The 21364-nt window shown below is 40.5% G+C and overlaps 1 protein-coding gene across 5 annotated transcripts in view; it reads right to left on the bottom strand.

Annotated features, from left to right (window-relative positions):
* Nucleotides 1-21364, bottom strand: part of zeb1b (zinc finger E-box binding homeobox 1b) — a 150237-nt gene that overhangs the window by 62556 nt on the left and 66317 nt on the right. Inside the window, exon 1 of one of the 5 annotated variants that reach the window (XM_072253961.1) lies at nt 5902-5976. The exons of the other annotated variants lie outside the window; for them this stretch is intronic. Within the exon in view, the coding sequence (XP_072110062.1) occupies nt 5902-5917 (16 nt within the window). The 5' untranslated portion in view covers nt 5918-5976. Of the gene's footprint in view, nt 1-5901; nt 5977-21364 lie in introns of those variants that run through there. 5 annotated transcript variants of the gene reach the window in all.

Here is a 21364-nt window from a genome sequence, read left to right as displayed (position 1 = left end):
CTGGTCGCCTCACTACAAGAAGGATGTGGAAGCCATAGAAAGGGTGCAGAGGAGATTTACAAGGATGTTGCCTGGATTGGGGAGTATGCCTTATGAGAATAGGTTGAGTGAGCATGGCCTTTTCTCATTGGAGCGCCGGAGGATGAGAGGTGACCTGATAGAGGTGTATAAAATGATGAGAGGCATTGATCATGTGGATAGTCAGAGGCTTTTTCCCCCAGAGTTGAAATGGTTGCCACAAGAGGACACAGGTTTAGGGAGCTGGGGAGTAGGTACAGAGGAGATGTCAGGAGTAAGTTTTTTTACTCAGAGAGGTGAGTGCGTGGAATGGGCTACCGGCAATGGTGGTGGAGGTGGATACGATAGGGTCTTTTAAGAGACTTTTAGATAGGTACATGGAGCTTAGTAAAATAGAGGGCTAGAGGTAAGCCTAGTAATTTCTAAGGTAGGGACATGTTTGGCACAACTCTGTGGGTCGAAGGCCTGTATTGTGCTGCAGGTTTTCTATGTTTCTAATTAGGCAAATATTCCAGGTAATTAGAGATCAAACCAAGTTTTGTGTTATTCAAAAAAACAGCAAAAGATTCAGTGATAATATTGTGCAAGTTGAATTTATTTCAGTATGGAAGAATTTCTTTAAAAAGACAACAGAAGTTAAATTCAGACGACTCTTGTCAAGACGGTCTAAGTTGGGCATTGTGAAACCAACCATTGAGAAATGAAAAATATTACTGAAGATTATACAACAGAGATAAAATACATTAATTGAGACAAGAGTAAATGGTAAAAACATTTACCATTTAATGGAAAAATAGAGGGCTATGGGTAAGCCTAGTAATCTCTAAGGTAGGGACATGTTTAGCACAACTTTGTGGGCCGAAGGGCCTATATAGTGCTGTAGATTTTCTATGTTTCTATTACAATTAAAATAAGGAGATATTTATTATAACATTATTTGCAATATTTGGAGGGTAGCAAAGTCAACGAACCACAACTGATCTAAAAAACTCGTAAAAATTATGTTTCCCAGTTATAACGCACAATATTAGACTACAAAACATAGAAGCAGAATTAGGCCATTTGGCCAATTGAGTCCACTCCACCACACATTCATGGCTGATTTATTAACCTTCTCAACCTCATTCTTGTGCCTTTTACCCATAACCTTTGACACCCTTACTAATCAAGAAGCTATGAACCTCCACAGCCGTCTGCGGCAATGAACGCCAGAGATTCATCACCCTCTTGCTAAATAAATTCCTCATCTCTGTTCTAAAGGGATGTCCCCCTATTCTGAGGCTGTGCTCTCTGACCTTACACTCTCCTACTATTGGAAACATCCTCCGTACATCCATTCTATCTAGACCTTTCAGTATTCAGTAGGGTTCAGTAAGATCCTCCCTGATTCTTCTAAGCACCAGCGAGTACAGGCCCAGAGCCATTAAATGCTTCTCATACATTAACCCTTCCAATCATGGGATAATTCTCTTGAACCTTCTCTGGACCTTATCCAATGACAGCACATCCTTTCTGAGACAGCGTCCAAAACTGCTCACAGTACTCCAAATGTTTTCCGACCAAATGCCTTAAAAAGCCTCTTCCGAAGTAAAGACTGACAGCAAAATACTTATTCAGTTAATATCATTTCTTTGTCCCACATTACTATCTCTCCAGTTTCATTTTCCAGCAGTTGGATGTCCATTCTTGCATCTCTTTTGTTCTTTATACATCTGAGAAAACTTTTGGTACACTCTTTATCTACTATTGGCTAGCTTCACTTTATATTTCATCTTTTTTTCCTGTAGTGTTTTAGATGCCTTCTGTTGGTTTAAAAAAGTTACTCTAGCTTCTAGATCCCCACTTATTTTTGCAAAACTGTAGGCCCTCTTTTGCCTGTGCCAGTTGCCTCAAGCTCTCTTTAAAATGCTGCTTCTTCTTTGGGATTAACTGATCCTGCATCTTACGAATTATACTCAGAAACTCCAGCCATTGCTGCTCTACTGTCATTCCTGCTAGTGTCTTCTTCTAATGAGCCTTGGCCAGCAACTTTCTTATGCCTCTAAGAGTTCTCTTTACTCCACTGTAATACTGATACACCCAATTTCAGCTTCTGCTTCGCAAACTGCAGGGGTGAATTCTATTATATTTATGATCACTGTCTCCTAAGGGTTCCTTTACCATAAGCTCCCTAATTTTGCTGCAGCAATGACATTATTTGCACCTGCAAATGCAAAATCTCCTGTAAATGCACATATAGGTAATTTATAAATCAGAGCCACACATAAGCACATTACTTGATCAAAATGCCATCCAGACTACACAGTTATGGCCTTGGAAAGGATCAATAACACTAGTTCAGATACTGAAACAGAATCTGGTTTAGCTTTCTTTTCCTACAACCCTAAATGCGATTAAAATAGTTAGATTTCTCCATTAGCTGAAAACAAACCATAAATATCCACTAAAACTCTCCCAGGTGGTAAATCAGCAGCATCATATTCATGTTGCTAAATGTACAGTCTGATTTCTGTTTAACCTTATGAAATTCTGGATGGGCAAAAAATGAAGAGTTAATAAGTATTCCTCTGTATGTGGATATATAACACCAAGTCAGTACTTCAGCATTTTATATAACTGAAATACTATTTATGTCATTTCAGTATCATTGACAAGGAATACGTCTAAAACTGATCTTTTAGTTAAAGTCCTGAAGGATATCAGCACGAAACGCCAACTGTTTCTTCATTTCCATAGATCCTACCTGACCTGTTGAGTTCCTCCAGCATTTTGTGCATGCTGCTTTTACTTAAAAGATCCCTCTGAAATCCTTTGAAGGATAGATGCAATTTAATGCCGACAAAATATACATTTACAAAATTCAGCTGGAAAGCTGATAAAAGTAATCTCTGCAGGAGTAATGGAATTACTCAACTCAGTATTGGACTTCTATGCCTAGAACTTAGAAATATCAGTCAAAAAAGTTAAAAAGCCTGAAAATAAATAAAGTGTGCTACATCAAAGCTAATTACAATTCACCTGATCAACTTCAAAAATAACAACAAATGTCTGAGCAGATGAATGAGTAATGAAAATAGTGGAACTGCATTCCCAGGGCTGAAATCGTTTACATGAGAGGGCACAGTTTTAAGGTACTTGGAAGCAGGTACAGAGGAGATGTCAGGGGCAAGTTTGTTTGTTTTTTTTTAAAAAACGCAGAGGGTGGTGAGTGCATGGAATGGGCTGCCAGCGACGGTGGTGGAGGCAGATACGAATCGGTGTTTTAAGGGACTCCTGGAGAGGTACATGGAGCTTAGAAAAATAGAGGGCTATGAGTAACCCTAGGTAATATCTAAAATAAGTACATGCTTGGCACAGCGTTATGGGCCGAAGGACCTGTATTGTGCTGTAGGTTTTCTATGTTTCTATGTCAGTCCACACACAAAAGAAACAAAGGATCTTTATGCAATACATTAACGTTTAGATTTCAGACACAACTGTGTGGCAACACATTTCTAAAGTAATATTTTATGTCAGCATAAGATGTTGGTAAGCAAAAATTATAGCAAATTTTGATGAAGTCATTAAGTCATCTAAGTAGTTACGGATTTACATGAAATTCATTTAATGAATACTCCACAATGACATTTCAGTGTCAAATTCAGAAATAATGAATGTAAAAAGTAAAAACAAGCCATTGAATGTAGACACTGATCCAAGTTAAGAAACAATACAATTTCTTCCACTATCAAAGCAAATTTATGGATATGATTAGATTACACATACGTATATGATCTTGCAGTGCTGCTCAGTGCTGTCTGTATATATGCTGAAGACCAAAATACTTGAACCCACTTGCTCATAACATCATAGAAATACCATAAGACCATAAGACAAAGGAGCAGAAGTAGGCCATTCGGCCCATCGAGTCTGCTCCGCCATTTTATCATGAGCTGATCCATTTTATCCTATTTAGTCCCACTGCCCCGCCTTCTCACCATAACCTTTGATGCCCTGGATACTCAGATACCTATCAATCTCTGCCTTAAATACACCCAATGGCTTGGCCTCCACTGCTGCCCGTGGCAACAAATTCCATAGATTCACCACCCTCTGACTAAAAAAATTTCTTCACATTTCTGTTCTGAAAGGGCGCCCTTCAATCCTGAAGTCATGCCCTCTCGTACTAGACTCCCCCATCATGGGAAACAACTTTGCCACATCCACTCTGTCCATGCCTTTTAACATTCGAAATGTTTCTATGAGGTCTCCCCTCATTCTTCTAAACTCCAAGGAATACAGTCCAAGAGCGGACAAACATTCCTCATATGTTAACGCTCTCATTCCCGGAATCATTCTAGTGAATTTTCTCCGTACCCTCTCCAACATCAGCACATCCTTTCTTAAATAAGGAGACCAAAACTGCCCACAGTACTCCAAGTGAGGTCTCATCAGCGCCTTATAGAGCCTCAACATCACATCCCTGTTCCTATACTCTATTCCTCTAGAAATGAATGCCAACATTGCATTCGCCTTCTTCACTACTGACTCAACCTGGAGGTTAACTTTAAGGGAATCCTGTACGAGGACTCCCAAGTCCTTTCACCATATGGGCTACAACAGTTCAAGGAGGAAGCTAGCAACCATCTTATCAGGTGAGGCAAGTGGGATGGGCAATGATTGCCATTCTTACCAGACAAGATTCAAATGGAAAAACCAAAACTGATCAGAGGATCAATTTTCAATTGCAAGTATTTCAATACTATATTTTAGGCCAGTAATAATACGACAGCTAATTAAACTTTTTCATTGGAATGTTAATCTAAAGAGAAAACTATAATTGAACTTTTCAGTCAATTGTTAATTAGCAGTTTACACCCAACTTAATAGCAACCATTTCATTATGACTGAATGACATAATAAATTCTTATCATTCAAGTGAAAATTAATGTTATCACTCTGGCAGGAAGCGATCGTTACAGACAGCTAAAAATAGGGGGGAATGAAAGATGGCTTGGTGGTAGGATCCCAATGGAGATGGTGGAAGTTACAGAGAATTATGTGCAGACACAGAAGTTGGTGGAGTGCTAGGTGAGGACAAAAGGAACCCTAACCCTGGTGGGGAGACAGGTGGATGGGATGAGGGCAGACGTGCATGAATCAGAAACAGAGTCAGAATCAGGTTTATTATCACCAGCATGTGACGTGAAATTTATCAACTTAGCAGCAGCAGTTCAATGCAATACATAATCTAGCAGAGAGAAATAATAATAACAAATAAACAAGTAAATCAATTGCATATATTGAATAGATTTAAAAAATGTGCAAAAACAGAAATACTGTTCATTTAAAAAAAAGTGAGGTAGTGTCCAAAGATTCAATGTCCATTTAGGAATTGGATGACAGAGGGGAAGAAGCTGTTTCTAAACCGCTGAGTGTATGCCTTTAGGCTTCCGTACCTCCTACTTGATGGTAAAAGTGAGAAAAGGGCACGCCCTGGGTACTGGAGGTCCTCAATAATGGACACTGCCTTTCTGAGACACTGCTCCCTAAAGATGTCCTGAGTACATTGTAGGCGAGTACCCAAGATGGAGCTGACTAGATTTACAATCTTCTGCAGCTTCTTTTGGTCCTGTGCAGTAGCCCTCCATACCAGACAGTGATGCAGCCTGTCAGAATGCTCTCCATGGTATAACTATAGAAGTTTTTGAGTGTATTTGTTGACATGCTAAATCTCTTCAAACTCCTAATAAAATATAGCAGCTGTCTTGCCTTCTTTATAACTACATCGATATATTGGGACCAGGTTAGATCCTCAGAGATCGCGACACTCAGGAATTTGAAGCTGCTCACTCTCTCCACTTCTGATCCCTCAGAGGATTGGTATACGTTCCTTCGCCTTACCCTTCCTGAAGTCCATGAAATGGAAGAGCTACAGGTGAGGGCAGCTTTGAAGGTGGAGGAAGGGAAGCCCCTTTCTTTGAAGGAGAACACTTCCTTAGTTCTGGAATGAGAAGCTTCATCCTGAGAGTAGAAGTGACAGAGAAAGAGGAACTGAATGAATGGGGTGGCATTTTGAGGAATTGAGAGAAGTAGATGGCTCCCTACGCAACTCCCTTGTCCATTCATCCCTCCCCACCAATCACCTTCTTGGTACTTATCCTTGCAAGTAGAACAAGTGCAACACCTGCCCCTATACCTCCTCCCTCACTACCACTGAGGGCCCCAAATAGTCCTTCCAGGTGGGACAACACTTCACCTGAGAGTCTGTTGGGGTCATCTTCTGTATCCGGTGCTCCCAGTGTGGCCTCCTTTATAATCGGTGAGACACAATGTAGATTGAGAATTCACTTTGCTGAGTACGTATGCTCCGTGCACCAGAAAAAGTGGGATTTCCCAGTGGCCACACATTTTAATTCTACTTCCCATTCCGACATGTCAGTCCATGGCCTCCTCTACTGCTGTGATGAGGCCACACTCAAGTTGGAGGAGCTACACCTTATATTCCATCTAGGTAGCCTCCAACCTGATGGCATGAATTTCGATTTCTCAAACTTCAGGTAATTCTACCCCCTCCCCACCATTCCCCATTCCCATCTCTCAACTTACCCCCTTACCTGTCCATCAGCTCCCTCTGGTGCTCCTCCCCCTTCCATTTTTTCCATTACCTCTGTCCTCTTATCAGATTCTCCCTTTTCCAGTCCTTTATCTCTCTCACCAATTGACTTCCCAGCTCTTTACTTCAACTGTCCCCCTCTCCCGGTTCCACCTATCACCTACTACCTTGTACTTCTTCCTCCCCTCCCCCCCCACCTTCTTACTCTGACTTCTCATCTTTTTTTCTCCAGTCCTGATGAAGGTCTCAGCCTAAAATATCGACTGTTTACTCTTTTCCATAGATACTGCCTGGCCTGCTGAGTTCCTCCGGCATTTTGTGTGTTGCTTGGATTTCCACCTTCTGCAGATTTTCTCTTGTTTAAGAAGAAGGGTTTGAAAGGGTGAACAAAAGGGAGATATCCTGGGTCAACTCAGAGTGGAAAAGGGACATAGGGATTAGGTTATCTGAAATTAGAACATTTAATGTTCATACTATTGGGCTGTACGCTTCTCGGCTTTCCACTAGCTTACGTTTGGGTTGACTGTGAAATATGAAAATGCAGAGAACAGACATGGGATTAACACGCAACCGAAATCTCAAGACGGCCATTTAACTTTTTTGGGTGGACATACTGGAAAGGGAATGTTACATTTGTTAGAGGTGACAAAGACAAAGAACTTTGGAACAAACTTCATTGCAAGGTCATAAATTTTTTAAAAAGCACTGCAATTCCCACAACAAAAGTGCTTTTTGAAAAAAAAATTTTCATCCTATTTGCTACACTATCATTAACATAACACAGCTCTTAAATTCCACACACCTTCAACCTTCTGTCTCGACCACAGAAATTTTAATTCAAGCAATGGAGCAGGAAGAAATGTGATGAAATAGAGGCACTCTATGAACCTTGTTCTATTTAACAAGGTAAACTGATGCATTACTTACAACTGCACCTTCACAAATATACCTGCAGGAAGCTTTGTTTGGCTTTCAGAAATATGACTGAAGTCTGCTACATTTAAACATTCATTTTCCAAGCTAATTCTAAAAAAAAATTTGCCATAATAAGGATTCAGTTCTTTCACCATTTCAACATGAAATGCAAGTTAGAAACATCAAGAAACTAAACTGAAGTTTCATTATATGATTCAAAGACTCTTCTTCTTTCATAAAAGATTTCAAAACAAAGTTGTTTCTCCAACTATCAAAATTCTAGCTAAAATTAAGTACCATTTTAATATACCTGCTCCAAATGGCTTAACATTTATCTGCGTGCAGATCTATTATGTCCAATTTTGATATCTCCGTATTTTAATACTGAATAGTTGTAGTAGAAGCCATGGCTAAAAATCAGTACTGACAAGGAACTACTTTACAGCATCAATTCCAAAATGTATTTCCAAAGCACAGTTTAAAATCTCATTAATCTGCTATCCAGCTATTCAGAACTTCTAATGTTTCATAAAAGCAAGATGGTGCCGGTGACCAATGGCAAAATCTTGCAGACAGCTTACAAAACTACTGAAAGCTCTTCTTCACTACAGACTAGACAACTCATCTAGTGAGGTTTTATGAGTAGAGCTGAGGAATAAGAAAGGTATGACCACATTTATGGGGCTATATTATAAACCACCCAACAGCCCAAGGGAATTAGAGGAACAAAATTTGTAGAGATTGCAGATTGTTGTGAGAAATACAAGATTGGTATAGTATACAGATATTAACTTTCCACATATTGACTGGGACTCCCATACTGTAAATGGGATAGTTTCTCAAATGTGTTCAAGAAAGTTTCCTTATCAGTACATAGAAGTCCAAACAAGAGAGTGGACAATACTTGATCTCCGATTAGGAATGAGAGAGGATAGGTGACAGAAGTTTGTGAAAGGGAACACTTTGTACCTAATGATCATAATGCCATTAGTTTCAAAGTTAATATGGAAAAAAGATAGGTCTGGTCTGCAGGTTGAGATTCTAAATTGGAGAAAGGGCAATTTTGATAGTATCAGAAAGGATCAGGCAAGTATGGACTGGGACTGGCTGTTTTCTGGCAAAGGTGGTAAGTGGGAGTCCTTCAAGTGAAATTTTTGAGAGTACAAAGCTTGCATGTACCTGACAGAATAAAAGGTAAAGATAAAAGGCAAGGCAAGGGCCCTAGCAATTATTTAAATCATCCTTAGTGACAATCGAGGTCTGGAGGATAGCTAATGTTGTTCCGCTGTTTTAAGAAAGGCTCTAAAATTAAACCAGCAAATTATAGGCTAGTGAGCCTGACATCAGTAGTGGGAAGTTATTGGAAAGTATTCTAAGGGACTGGATATATGAGTATTTAGATAGACATGGACTGATTAAGGATAGTCAGCATGGATTTGTGCATTGTGGGTTGTGTCTAAACAATCTTAAGAGAGTTTCTTGAGGAAGTTACCAGGAAAGTTGATGAAGGCAAGGCAGTGGATGTTGTCTATATAGACTTCAGCAAAGCATTTGACAGGGTCCTGCACGGGAGGTTGATCAAGAAGGTTCAATTGCTAAGCATTCAAGATGAGATAATGAACTGGATTAGACATTGGCTTTGTCGGAGAAGCCAGAGAGTGGTAGTAGATGTTTGCCTCTTTGACTGGAGGCCTGTGACTGACTAGTGGAGTGCCACAGAGATCGGAGTGGGATCCATTGTTGTTTGTCACCTATATCAATGACCTGGTTAACTGGATCAGAAAATCTGCAAATTACACCAAGATTGGGGATGTGGTTAACAGTGAGGAAGACTATCAGAGCTTGCAGCGGGATCTGGACCAGACGGAAAAACAAGCTGAAAAGTGGCAAACAGAATTTAGTGCAGACAAGTGCGAGGTATTGTACTTCAGTACGAGCAACCAAGGTAGGTCTTACACAGCAAACAGTAGGGCAACAAGAAGTGCAATGGAACAAAGGGATCTGAGAATACCGGTCCACAATTCATTGAAAACGGTGGCACGGGTAGATAGGGTTGTAAAGAAAGCTTTACAATGGCCTTCATAAATCAAAGCATTGAGTACAGGAGATGGGATGTTATGTTGAAGTTACATAACAGGCTGGTGAGGCCTAAGTTGGAGTATTGTGTACAGATTTGGTCACTTACCTACAGGAAAGATGTAAATAAAGGTTGAAAGAGTGCAGAGAAAATTTACAAGGATGTTGCCTGGACTGAAGGACCAAGTTATACAAAACCATGAGGGGTATAGATAGAGTAAATGCAACTGGGTTTTTCCACTGAGGTCATGGGTTTATGGTGAAAAATTTAAGAGAGCATGAGGAGAAACTTCTTCATTCAGAGGGTAATGAGAGTGTGGACTGAGTTGACAGCACAACTGCTGCATGCATGTTTAATTTCAATATTTAAGAAAAGTTTGGAGAGGTACGTGGACGGCAGGGGTATTGGAAGACTTAGGTCCAGCTGAAGGGTGATGGGACTTGGCAGTTTAAATGGTTCAGCATGGACTAAGTGGGTCGAAGGGCCTTTTTCTTTTCTATGACTCTGTATACTTCTTCTGAACTAGGATAGATTGCAGCCTGTAATTTCCCATTTTAAGAATGTGTTTTTGGGCCGGTAAAACGATCTGGCACTTCTGCAATCTCCTGGGGGATTTAGCGCGTAGTACAGCTATGGCTGTCACTGGGGATGTACACTGTGTCGATACTCCATTATTCTGTGCTTGGCCCTATTATTCTGCGCTGATTAAAGTACTGAGCAAGATTAAAATTGACAAGGATGAGAACAGAAAATGAACTTGTGTTCAGCAGCTTCTGCCTGCCTTTGACTGGCTTCCCCTTTCACTTCTGCCAGCGGAAGATGCAGGAGGCTTGGATCCTGCACTGCAAGGTTTGATCGCCTGGGCGGCTCGTGGCTGTGAACTCACTTTCGGCTGTGGCTTAATATTTAATGTCAGTGCTGAATATGCTTTATTATTTGCACAATTTGATCAAAATCTGCAGCCATCGCCGCAGTACTGACTCAGTGGCTGTGGCCATGACCATCAGCTCTGGACTGGTTTTACTCACCTCAGTGGCTCATAAGAACATAAAAAATCGGAGGAGTAGACCAACTGGCCCGTCGAGCCTGCTCCACCGCTCAATAAGATCATGGCTAATCTAACCATGGACTCATCTCCACCTACCTGCCTTTTTCCCATAACCATTAATTCCCCTACTTAGCAAAAATCTATTCAACCTCGTCTTAAATATAATTACTAAGGTAGCCTCCACTGCTTCATTGGGCAGAGAATTCCACAGATTCACCATTCTTTGGGAAAAGCAGTTCCTCCTCATCTCCATCCCAAAACTACTCCCCTGAATCTTGAGACTATGCCCCCTAGTTCTAGTCTCACCTACCAGTGGAAACAATCTCTCCTCGTAGTCTAACCCCATCATCTCTGGAATCAGCCTGGTGAACCTCCTCTGCACCGCCTTCAAAGCCAGTACATCTTTCCTCAAGAAGCCCAGACCTGCACAAAGTACTCCAGATATGGCCTCACCAATACCCTGTACAGCTGCAGCATAAGCTCCCTGCTCTTAAATCCAATCCCTCTAGCAATGAAGATCAACAATCCAATTGTCTTCATGATAGCCTGCTGCACCTGGAAACCAACCTTTTCTGATTCAAGTCCTTCCGCACAGCAACACGCTGCAATCTTTTACCATTTAGATAATATTCTGATCTTCCATTTTCCCTTCCAAATTGGATGACTTTGCATTTACCAACATAGTCCACCATCTGCTCATGACTGTGGACTCACTTTCGATGACTCTGCGGTTTAAGGTTTAATGATTTGTTCACCTTTTGCTGTTCATGCAATTTGTTCTCTTTTTTTCCCCACACGTCTGATGGTCTTGTTGTGTGGGGGTTTTCTATGGTATTTCTTTGCTTTGTAGTTGTCTGCAGCAAGACAAATCTCAAGTTCAATACTATATACATACTTCGATAATAAATGTACTTTGAACTTTGAGAGACAACTTTCATGCTTCCTCTCATTTTAATTCCACATCCCATTCCCATATGTCTATCCACAGCCTCCTCTACTGTAAAGATGAAGCCACACTCAGGTTGGAGGAACAACACCTTATATTCCGTCTGGGTAGCCTTCAACCTGATGGCATGAACATCGACTTCTCTAACTTCCGCTAAGGCCCCACCTCCCCCTCGTACCCCATCTGTTACTTATTTTTATGCACACATTCTTTCTCTCACTCTGCTTTTTCTCCCTCTATCCCTCTGAATATACCTCTTGCCCATCCTCTGGGTCCCCCCCCTCCTTGTCTTTCTTCCCGGACCTCCTGTCCCATGATCCTCTCGTATCCCCTTTTGCCTATCACCTGTCCAGCTCTTGGCTCTATCCCTCCCCCTCCTGTCTTCTCCTATCATTATGGATCTCCCCCTCCCCCTCCAACTTTCAAATCCCTTACTCACTCTTCCTTCAGTTAGTTCTGACGAAGAGTCTCGACCTGAAACGTCGACTGCACCTCTTCCTACAGATGCTGCCTGGCCTGCTGCGTTCACCAGCAACTTTGATGTGTGTTGCTTGAATTTCCAGCATCTGCAGAATTCCTGTTGTTTATCCTACAGCAAGTTGTTTTAAAAAAGCATCATGTGTGCTGGATTAAAGGTCTTTTACAGTTTTCTTTTTTTACAGGAGCCATGTACCTGTTGTCTACCTGCATTTTATTGTGTTGCACATTTACTATGGTAGCTAGTCACGTGAATGGGACATGGTAAAAGTAAAGGGAATAAGTTATGTATTCATACTTGTTTGTGCAGTTTAGAGCTGGGGATCACCGGGTGCCATATCTTTTGTTAACCACTTAATTACAATTGAAATCGCTTAACTTTACTTAACTTCGCTTAAGTTTAATTTTGTTAGTTTTAGTTTCATCACTTCAAGATTGTTTGTTTTGCTATTTGCTAAAGGATTGAATATATTTCTTCAACTTCTCTGAACATTGTTACTGGATTCAAAGGACAGATCATACAGGGTAACTCCCCATGCTTGATCTCTAGCAGTGGCATTGGTTTGTTTGAGTTGCCCACTCTGTCTGTACTTGTACAACTTATTCAACTTTTAAGATGATTTTACAGAAGTTAAACTGTTATCAGGCACTTTAAGTGATATACAGCTTTTTTTTCTTCCTATTGGTTAGAAATCAGAACACAAATAAGTTGGTTAGCAAGTTGACCACATGAAGCTCCTAGTATGGTCATAGTTTATCATTGTGGAACAATGAACCACAGCTGGTTTGCTATATAGGAATTAAAATTCAACAGTTATGATTATAGATAAACTACAAATAGGTCCCTGAATAAAGTTAGTAGCAGATTCTGCATCCACTGTGGATTTTACAAGGAACTGCTCTAATTCATTTGGTTGTTGCTTTCAGAACTACAAAAGGAACGTACGAGTGAAATGAAGTTCTACAATGTAAACTTATTTTAAATTAGTTCTCAATTCAGATGACTAACAGAACTGTAGAGCTCAAAAACAGCAAACTTAAATACAAGGAAAGGAACGTCGCATCTGGAGTTTCTCCAGTTAGCGGATGACTTCCCTCCATACCTTTCTGACGTAGTGGGGAACTGCATACGAGGCAAGTTACAGCAGTGGTTTGCCATTGCCTTCTGCTGGGTGAGTTTCCAAAGAGATCACCAGTTCGTAACCCAGCACGGATGGAAAGCGTGCAGGGGAACCGGCTGGAACTGGATTCGAACTCAAGACCTCTTGTCCCGAAGTTGGATGCTGATGCCACTACGCGCCAGCCAGATTTGTTTAAAAACAGTTCTCTTTATGTCTTTAAAAACGCAAACAACAGGAATTCTGCAGATGCTGGAAATTCAAGCAACACACATAAAAGTTGCTGGTGAACGCAGCAGGCCAGGCAGCATCTCTAGGAAGAGGTGCTGCCTGGCCTGCTGCGTTCACCAGCAACTTTTATGTGTGTTGCTCTTTATGTCTTTACCAGATTCCTTTACCAAACAAGTTTACAGGGCTTTTTTTTTCCCCTGCTGTTACATCAACCATTAGTTGTGCAAGGGAAATTCAATATCAAACAAGTGCCATATCAAGCACACTTGTACTTGACTTTCAATCAAGATGGCGCCTGTATACAACTCTCCTTTGGTCATCATCTTCTGGATCAATCATGAAACCATAAATTTCACTTCTTTTATGTCTTTTACATTTGTTTTTCATCTTTGGATGTGATTCTGGAATATGCAGTTTGGAGATCGTTTGGGTGTTCCAGGACTCTGCAGTCTCCAAGAGGAATCCAGGAGGCAGAGGCAGAGTGCACGAACCTCTTGGCAGGCAAGCTGCAGGATGGGGTGCAAGCGATGTTTGACTCCATTTTGGAGATTGTTTGGGTGTTCCAGTGCTCTGCAGTCTCAGAGGATTCTGGGAGACAAGAGGTAGCATGCGTGAACATTGTTGCGGGTAGGCTGCAGGACAGAGCACAAGCCAATGTTGTCTCCGTTTCGCCAATTAAAGATTCCATTCTGCGCCTACTAAAGTGATGAGGAAGACTGAAGCATCGAGGAGATTGTGGAGGGTCAGCACCAGCTGCCTGTCTTCTGATCGCTCTGCTACAGAGAGGGGAGAGCATGTCACTGTGCCCGGAGAGTGTTGACAAGTTGCGTTTCGGATGTGGACTCTGACCATAGACCTTTTTTTTTAGTTTTATAGCTTTTTTTATATTTGTGCTTTCCACTCTATTTTACTCATTTTTTTTAATGTGGAGAGGGGGATTTAGGGGTTGATATGCCTGTTCTTGTTTCATTTGTTTTTCTTTGTGCACAATGAGGGATTTGCGGGCTGATGCGCCTGCTCAGTTTTTATTTGGTTTTTTTTGTATGGGGAGGGGGGATTTGTGGGTTGTTGATCATGATGCCTTTCTCTTCTTTCTTGGTTTCATGGCTACCCACAGAAGGAGGATTTTAGAGTTGTATATTTTGATAATAAATGAACATCTGAACCTTTGATTTTCTTATTCTTCATCATGACAGAATTTGGATCAGGTAATAAATATATATTGGTGTGCTTCAATATGATGAGACCACTATGTATTACTTTATACTTCTTGTATCCTGACATCATATACAATTTTAATGCAATTTTGTTTTACAATACCACACTTTAAAACATATTTTCAATGCAGGTAACAATCTCATTCTGTATAAATGTGTTTATATATCACCAAAAGGAGTAAATAACTCTCCTTTCATTATGACCTATATGTGATTAAATTGATAAAAATAACTTCTCACATTTATATAAACCAGGTGTTATTTCCAATATTTTATCATTTGATGTCCTACTAGCTAAGTGATAAATGTTTAACTGGTACAGCGGGGTAGAAAACATGCTTAAAGCTCTGCAGTCTACTGTAACCTTATAAACTGTATGCTGTATGTTTATAAATACTGCATTACTCCAAACTATAGTTTACTTAACAGCAAAATGGTTACGCTGTATTTGGAAATGAATGCTGTGTCCCAGCTGTAAGGCTTTGATGAGCCACAAATATTCTTTTTAGTCTAGCTTCATGCAGGGTGCAAACAACGAAAGAACAGTAAACCAGTTTTACTTGAGTAAAATGTAGGTGATAAAACTCTTTAAAAGTCTCCACTGAGACTTTAAAGACAGTTTAACAACTTAAACTCAACTCTAATACTTCGTTATCTCCACTGCAATCACATATGCTTACACTTCTCATTGTCCAAACTGAAGTCAACCAATGGAGCACAAATTTGATTAAACCAACTCATCTCATTGCCTGTAATGGCTCAATTACCATCTGGATAAACAGGAGTGTCTGCTGGGGAGCCAATTTCAACTTTTAGTAATGTTTTTCATATCACATGTTTCTCAACACTGGGAAAACAGTTTCACACCAAAAATCAAACTCAAGGAAATCTGCAGATGCTGGAATTTCAACACACACAAAACGTTGGTGAACGCAGCAGGTCAGGCAGCATCTATAGGAAGGGCCGAGACCCCTTGTCAGGACTAACTGAAAGAAGAGATAGTAAGGTTTTGAAAGTGGGAGGGGGAGATTTGAAATGATAGGAGAAGACAGGAGGGGGAGGGATGGAGCTAAGAGCTGGAAAGTTGATTGGCAAAAGGGATACGAGGCTGGAGAAGGGAGAGGATCATGGGACGAGAGGTCTAGGGAGAAGAAGGGGGGGGGGGGGGGAGAAGCCCAGAGGATGGGCAAGGAGTATAGTGAAAGGTACAGAGATAGAAAAAAAGGAGAGAGAGAGAGAGGAAAAAAAATACTAAATAAATATCGATGGGGGTACGAAGGGAAGGTGGGGCATTAACGAAAGTTAGAGAAGTCAGTGTTCATGCCATCAGGTTGAAGGCTACCCAGACGGAATATAAGGTGTTGTTCCTCCAACCTGAGTGTGGCTTCATCTTGACAGTAGAGGAGGCCGTGGACAGGCATAGCAGAATGGGAATGGAACATGGAATTAAAATGTGTGGACAGTAGAGGAGGCCGTGGACCAGCCTCCGGGTCCAACATATAATTTTCCGTAACTCCCGCCACCTCCAACTGGGTCCCACCACTAAGCACATCTTTCCCTCCCCTCCCCCACCCCGCTTTCCGCAGGGATCGCTCCCTACGCGACTCCCTTGTCCATTCGTTCCCCCCCCCATCCCTTCCCACCGATCTCCCTCCCAGCACTTATCCTTGTAAGCGGAACAAGTGCTACACATGCCCTTACACTTTCTCCCTTACCACCATTCAGGGCCCCAGACAGTCCTTCCAGGTGAGGAGACACTTCACCTGTGAGTCGGCTGGGGTGTTATACTGCGTCCGGAGCTCCCGATGCGGCCTTGTATATATTGGCGAGACCCGACGCAGGCTGGGAGACCGTTTTGCTGAACACCTACACTCTGTCCGCCAGAGAAAGCAGGATCTCCCAGTGGCCACACATTTTAATTCCACGTTCTATTCCCATTCTGATATGTCTATCCACGGCCTCCTCTACTGTCAAGATGAAGCCACACTCAGGTTGGAGGAACGACACCTTATATTCCGTCTGGGTAGCCTCCAACCTCATGGCATGAACGTTGATTTCCCAAACTTCCGTTAATGCCCCACCTCCCCTTCCTACCCGATCCGTTATTTATTATTAATTTTTTTCTCTCTCTCCTTTTTCTCCCTCTGTCCCTCTCACTATACTGCTTGTCCATCCTCTGGGCTTCCCCCCTCCCCCTTTCTTTCTCCCTTGGCCTCCCATCCCATGATCCTCTCCCTTCTCCATATCCCTTTTGCCAATCAACTTTCCAGCTCTTAGCTCCATCCCTCTCCCTCCTGTCTTCTCCTATCATTTTGGATCTCCCCCTCCCCCTCTCAAATCTCTTACTATCTCTTCTTTCAGTTAGTCCTGACGAAGGGTCTTGGCCAGGAACGTTGACTGGACTTCTTCCTATAGATGCTGCCTGGCCTGCTGCGTTCACCAGCATTTTGTGTGTATCACACCAAAACTTCTGCATGCTAACCAACAGTTATAAAATACCTGCAGTATCCTTCATCATTTTATAAAAACCATCAACAATTTCTTAACCTATCTACTAAATCTGCCATATCCTTAAATTACCAATCTCTTCTACACCCAAGTCCTCTTGTCATCTCAGTGAAGGTTACTTCTTACCATAAATATTAAAGAACTTCAATGGCAAGGTTTCCAGAAGGGAAATTAATATTCAAGTTTCTTTAGTCTTACTTTGTCTGCTTTTTTGTGGTGGTATCCAGATTTCACTACCACACAGAAGTTTGATCAGTTTTTCTGTTTTACAACCAAAAATCCCAAACATGCAACTGCTTTACAAAAAATTCCACAAATTAGACCATTTAACTAAAGTGGCTGATCCACTGACAAAAAGAATAAATTGCCTTGACTACTAAATTGCAATCTCAAATAAATCAAAAAGTCCTGATGTTCTCTTCTTGAAAATACCATAAGCCAAATTACGTAAAGGGCTCTTACAATAGATATTATGAATTATTTGCATGTAAACTCTTAAAATGGAACATTTCTGGGAATTCAAATGTATTATTCAAGAGATACCTTTCTGTTGCATCTTTGAAGAATTCCAAGTATAGTTATTTAAAATATTCATGGAAATAAATTGGTGTGACAAAAAGAATAGATTGAATACAATCCCCAAAAGACCAAATAAATTAAAAACACAAGCAGGACAATAGCCTAATATTAATACATCTAGGGTTTAGAAGTAATATAAATGCAAATTAATCTCAAGATATTAAAATAGTAAATATACACATAACTATTTAGCATTACTGAGGCTAGAATCTTGGTCTACAATTTTAAGTTAGTTTACACAATTTTCAAGATGCTAAAATGCTTTATTACTTCATTTTTAAATATAAATTGTGTATCTTCTTAAAATATCGGTCATGAAATGGGAAAGAAAAATATTTTAAACCATGATCTAGGTGGTCTAGCGATTTATTGGCTGAAAATAGGCAACATAACTTACTAAGCACCTGATAGCTAGCTGTGGAATTTCAAACGCCTGTATTAAGGAAAACACATTTGAAACTAATTATATTCTTCATCAGGTGCTTCCACTGCCTATTGACAAAAGCAAACTATTTTCATTATCTGATGCATATTAATAAAATTCATTTGACAGTTCATAGTGAAGGTTTCCAGTTAAAACCGGCAAGGAAAACCAAGTAGAGGGTTCACATAAAGTTCAGTTAACATATGGGAAAAGCCTTCAGAGGCAGCAGAGTACAAGTCATACATAACTTCCCCCAATGACCATTTTAATTTACTTCATGGGGAGAAAGGAAGCATTTAGGAGGTGATTGTGATGGCAACATAAAACTTGCCAATTATAAATATTAATTTAGGACAAAAAACAGTTACAAGAATGATAACATTGTGGTTAAGCCACTGGATGGGTAATCCAGGTATCTAGACTAAAGATTAGGAGACAGAAGTTGAAATCCCACCATGGCAGCTGTGGAATTTAAACTCGGTTAATCAAATAATCTGGAATTAAAGAGCTAGTATTAGTAATGGTGACCGCAAAACTACCAGACTGTTGTCAAAACCTATATGGTTCACTAATGTCTGCTGTCATTAATTACCAGTCTGTCTGTCTGTGCCTCCAGATCCACAGCAATGTTGTTGCTTCTTAAAAATGCCTTCTGACGTTTCCTCATAAACCAGTTTTACCAAACATCTTCAAGAAGTACATGACAAAGCATCCAGCAAAATTCCAAGTTTAGAGACGATGAAGGCATATTCAACTTCGTTTACCTTTTCACAATATAGGGTAAATGTGATTAAATTAGATCAGCTGTTTGACAAACTAGTAAGGCTGATCCACAGACATAAACAGACTACGTATGAGCTTCACTAATCTGTACAACGGCCTATTGAATTTTGTTACATTTAGTGTAAAATGATTTGTCCACAGGATTCTGCTTTTCAATACCTCTGACCCATCTATCAGAATTCTTGGTAACGTCCTATCCCACCAGCAAAGGGATGGAGCCAAGAGGGGCCCCAAGGGCCAAATATTGAAGGATTCATAGCATCAAAATAAAACTAGGCAAGTTAATTTAAAGTATTCTTCAGATGAAGAAAGCTATCATGTTGAACAGAAAGCTGAAGTATTGAATGGGAATATACCAAAATTAACCAGCACTTCTTTAGAGAACCACCAGCCAACTTCAATCAGTTTAGGGGATTGAAGTGCAGAAGCCACGAACAGCTGAGAGTCACATACCAGCACATCAGCCTCCTGCCTTGCCACGGCCCTCTACATGGAGACTATAAGTGGATCACAATTGCGTCATGTTGAGGATGCACTTGTGAAGTCCCTTAACTGTGCAGCAATCATGGGTAGCACAACCCCATTGACTGTTGAAAAGTTAAATGTAGTAGCGTTTTTTATTAGAAAATTTTACTTAATATTCTTGTTTTGATGAATTTTCATCATGAAAATGTACTTTAATTTGTTTAAAATTTTTAACTATTTAATTCTATTTCAACAATTCTTTAAACACTTTATAAAGGCCTTTAACAGAAGCAAGCTGTCATGAGGCCAAAAGAGCAGTATATGAGAAAGCCTCGTACTAATGGATCTGGCTGTGAAAACTGTCCAAGGAAAATTGAGGTTTTAAAGCAGAAAAATATTAAGTGAAGAGAGCAAGGTTTAAATGAATTTATCAAGACCATTAGTAATTCAGCATGTTTAGTCCTAAAGAACAGAGATGTTATACTGGACCTGTGAGAAAAGTAACACAAGAACAAGTTCTCCAGAGGACATCCAGAACACTACTTAATCCTAAGTACTAAGTTTGCTGACCTACATTAGCTTGCAGTTAACAAGATATTAATTGAGAAAATTTCCATCCTGGTTTTCAAAATCATTCCACAGCTTCATTCACATTCTAATCTCTGTACCTCCTCCAGCCTGTAACCCTCCAAGTTAACTGCACTTCTCCATTTCCATCCTCATGCTCCCTCTGAAATTTAAATTGCTACCTTACAACGACTTCGGCTGCTCTTAGCTCCAGAACTCCTTCCCTTAGATCACTCTACAATATTTGAATTACCCTTAAAACTTCTATCCTTAGTCAAGCCTTATATCACACACCTTAACAAAATTACAATGTCCAGTATGACTTTTTGTTTGATAATGATCTTGAAATGTCTGAGAATGCTTTTGTTATACTGATCCTGGAATATTAATAGAAGTTAGTTTTCTCTACAAGACAATTATCACCTGCCTATCTGTTACGGATGTAGATATGCATGAACTGCAGTTGAAATGAGTCCTGCAATATAGATTTGTCGTGTTCTTAGAAAACCATCTATGTGGTGATTTTCCATAACACAGACCCTCTTTTTCCATTGAATACATTATAAGTGCAGATATTATCCAATGAGTTGTTTTCCTCACAAATTAACCCACTTCAATGACAAACTGTCTCATTGCAGTTATTTAACAGAGAATTCAGATGCTGTGATCTTAAGAAAAAACTACTGGAGGAACTCAATGGGTAAAGCGGCATCCATTCAGAATAAGACCCTGCATCAGTCTAGCGAAATTGAAGTCAACATGAATCAACAAGAAAATTTCCACTCTTTGGAGTCTTACCTAGATATGGGAAAACAATAAGCTCAGATGCAGGACACTGAGCTAGAGGCTCCTCAGACCTTAGCTCCATTATCTTTTAAACAAGATATTCTACAGATGCCGGAAATCCAGAGAAACAAACATAAAATGCTGAAGAAATTCAGCAAGTCAGGCACCATCAATAGAAATTCCATAAATGCTGTGTGACCTGCTGAGCTCCTCCAGGTTTTTATGTGCTAGCCCAATACCTTTACGTTTTTGTATGTTTCTCTCAGCTACGGGGTCAGAAGAGGGAAAGTTTATTAATGACCAGTGAAACTGACAGCTCCTTAATAATAGACCATAAAACAGAGGAGCATAATTAGGCCACTCAGCCCATCAGGTCTCCTCCACAATTCCACCATGGTTGATTTATTATCCCTCTCAACCCCATTCTCCTGCCTTTCCCCATCACCTTTGATACCCAGACCCTATCAACTTCAGCTTTAAACACATTCATTGACTTGGCAAGCCATGTGGCAATGAATTCCACAGATTCAACATTCACTGGCTAGAGAAATTCCTTCTCATCTCTGTTCTAAATGGACATCCCTCTATTCTGAGGCTGTGCCCTCTGGTC

This window comes from Mobula birostris, chromosome 3 (genome assembly GCF_030028105.1).
Source record: "Mobula birostris isolate sMobBir1 chromosome 3, sMobBir1.hap1, whole genome shotgun sequence".
Taxonomy (NCBI): Eukaryota; Metazoa; Chordata; class Chondrichthyes; order Myliobatiformes; family Myliobatidae; genus Mobula; species Mobula birostris.
Note: the sequence above shows the minus strand (reverse complement) of the source record. Positions and strands in the feature narration are given on the sequence as shown.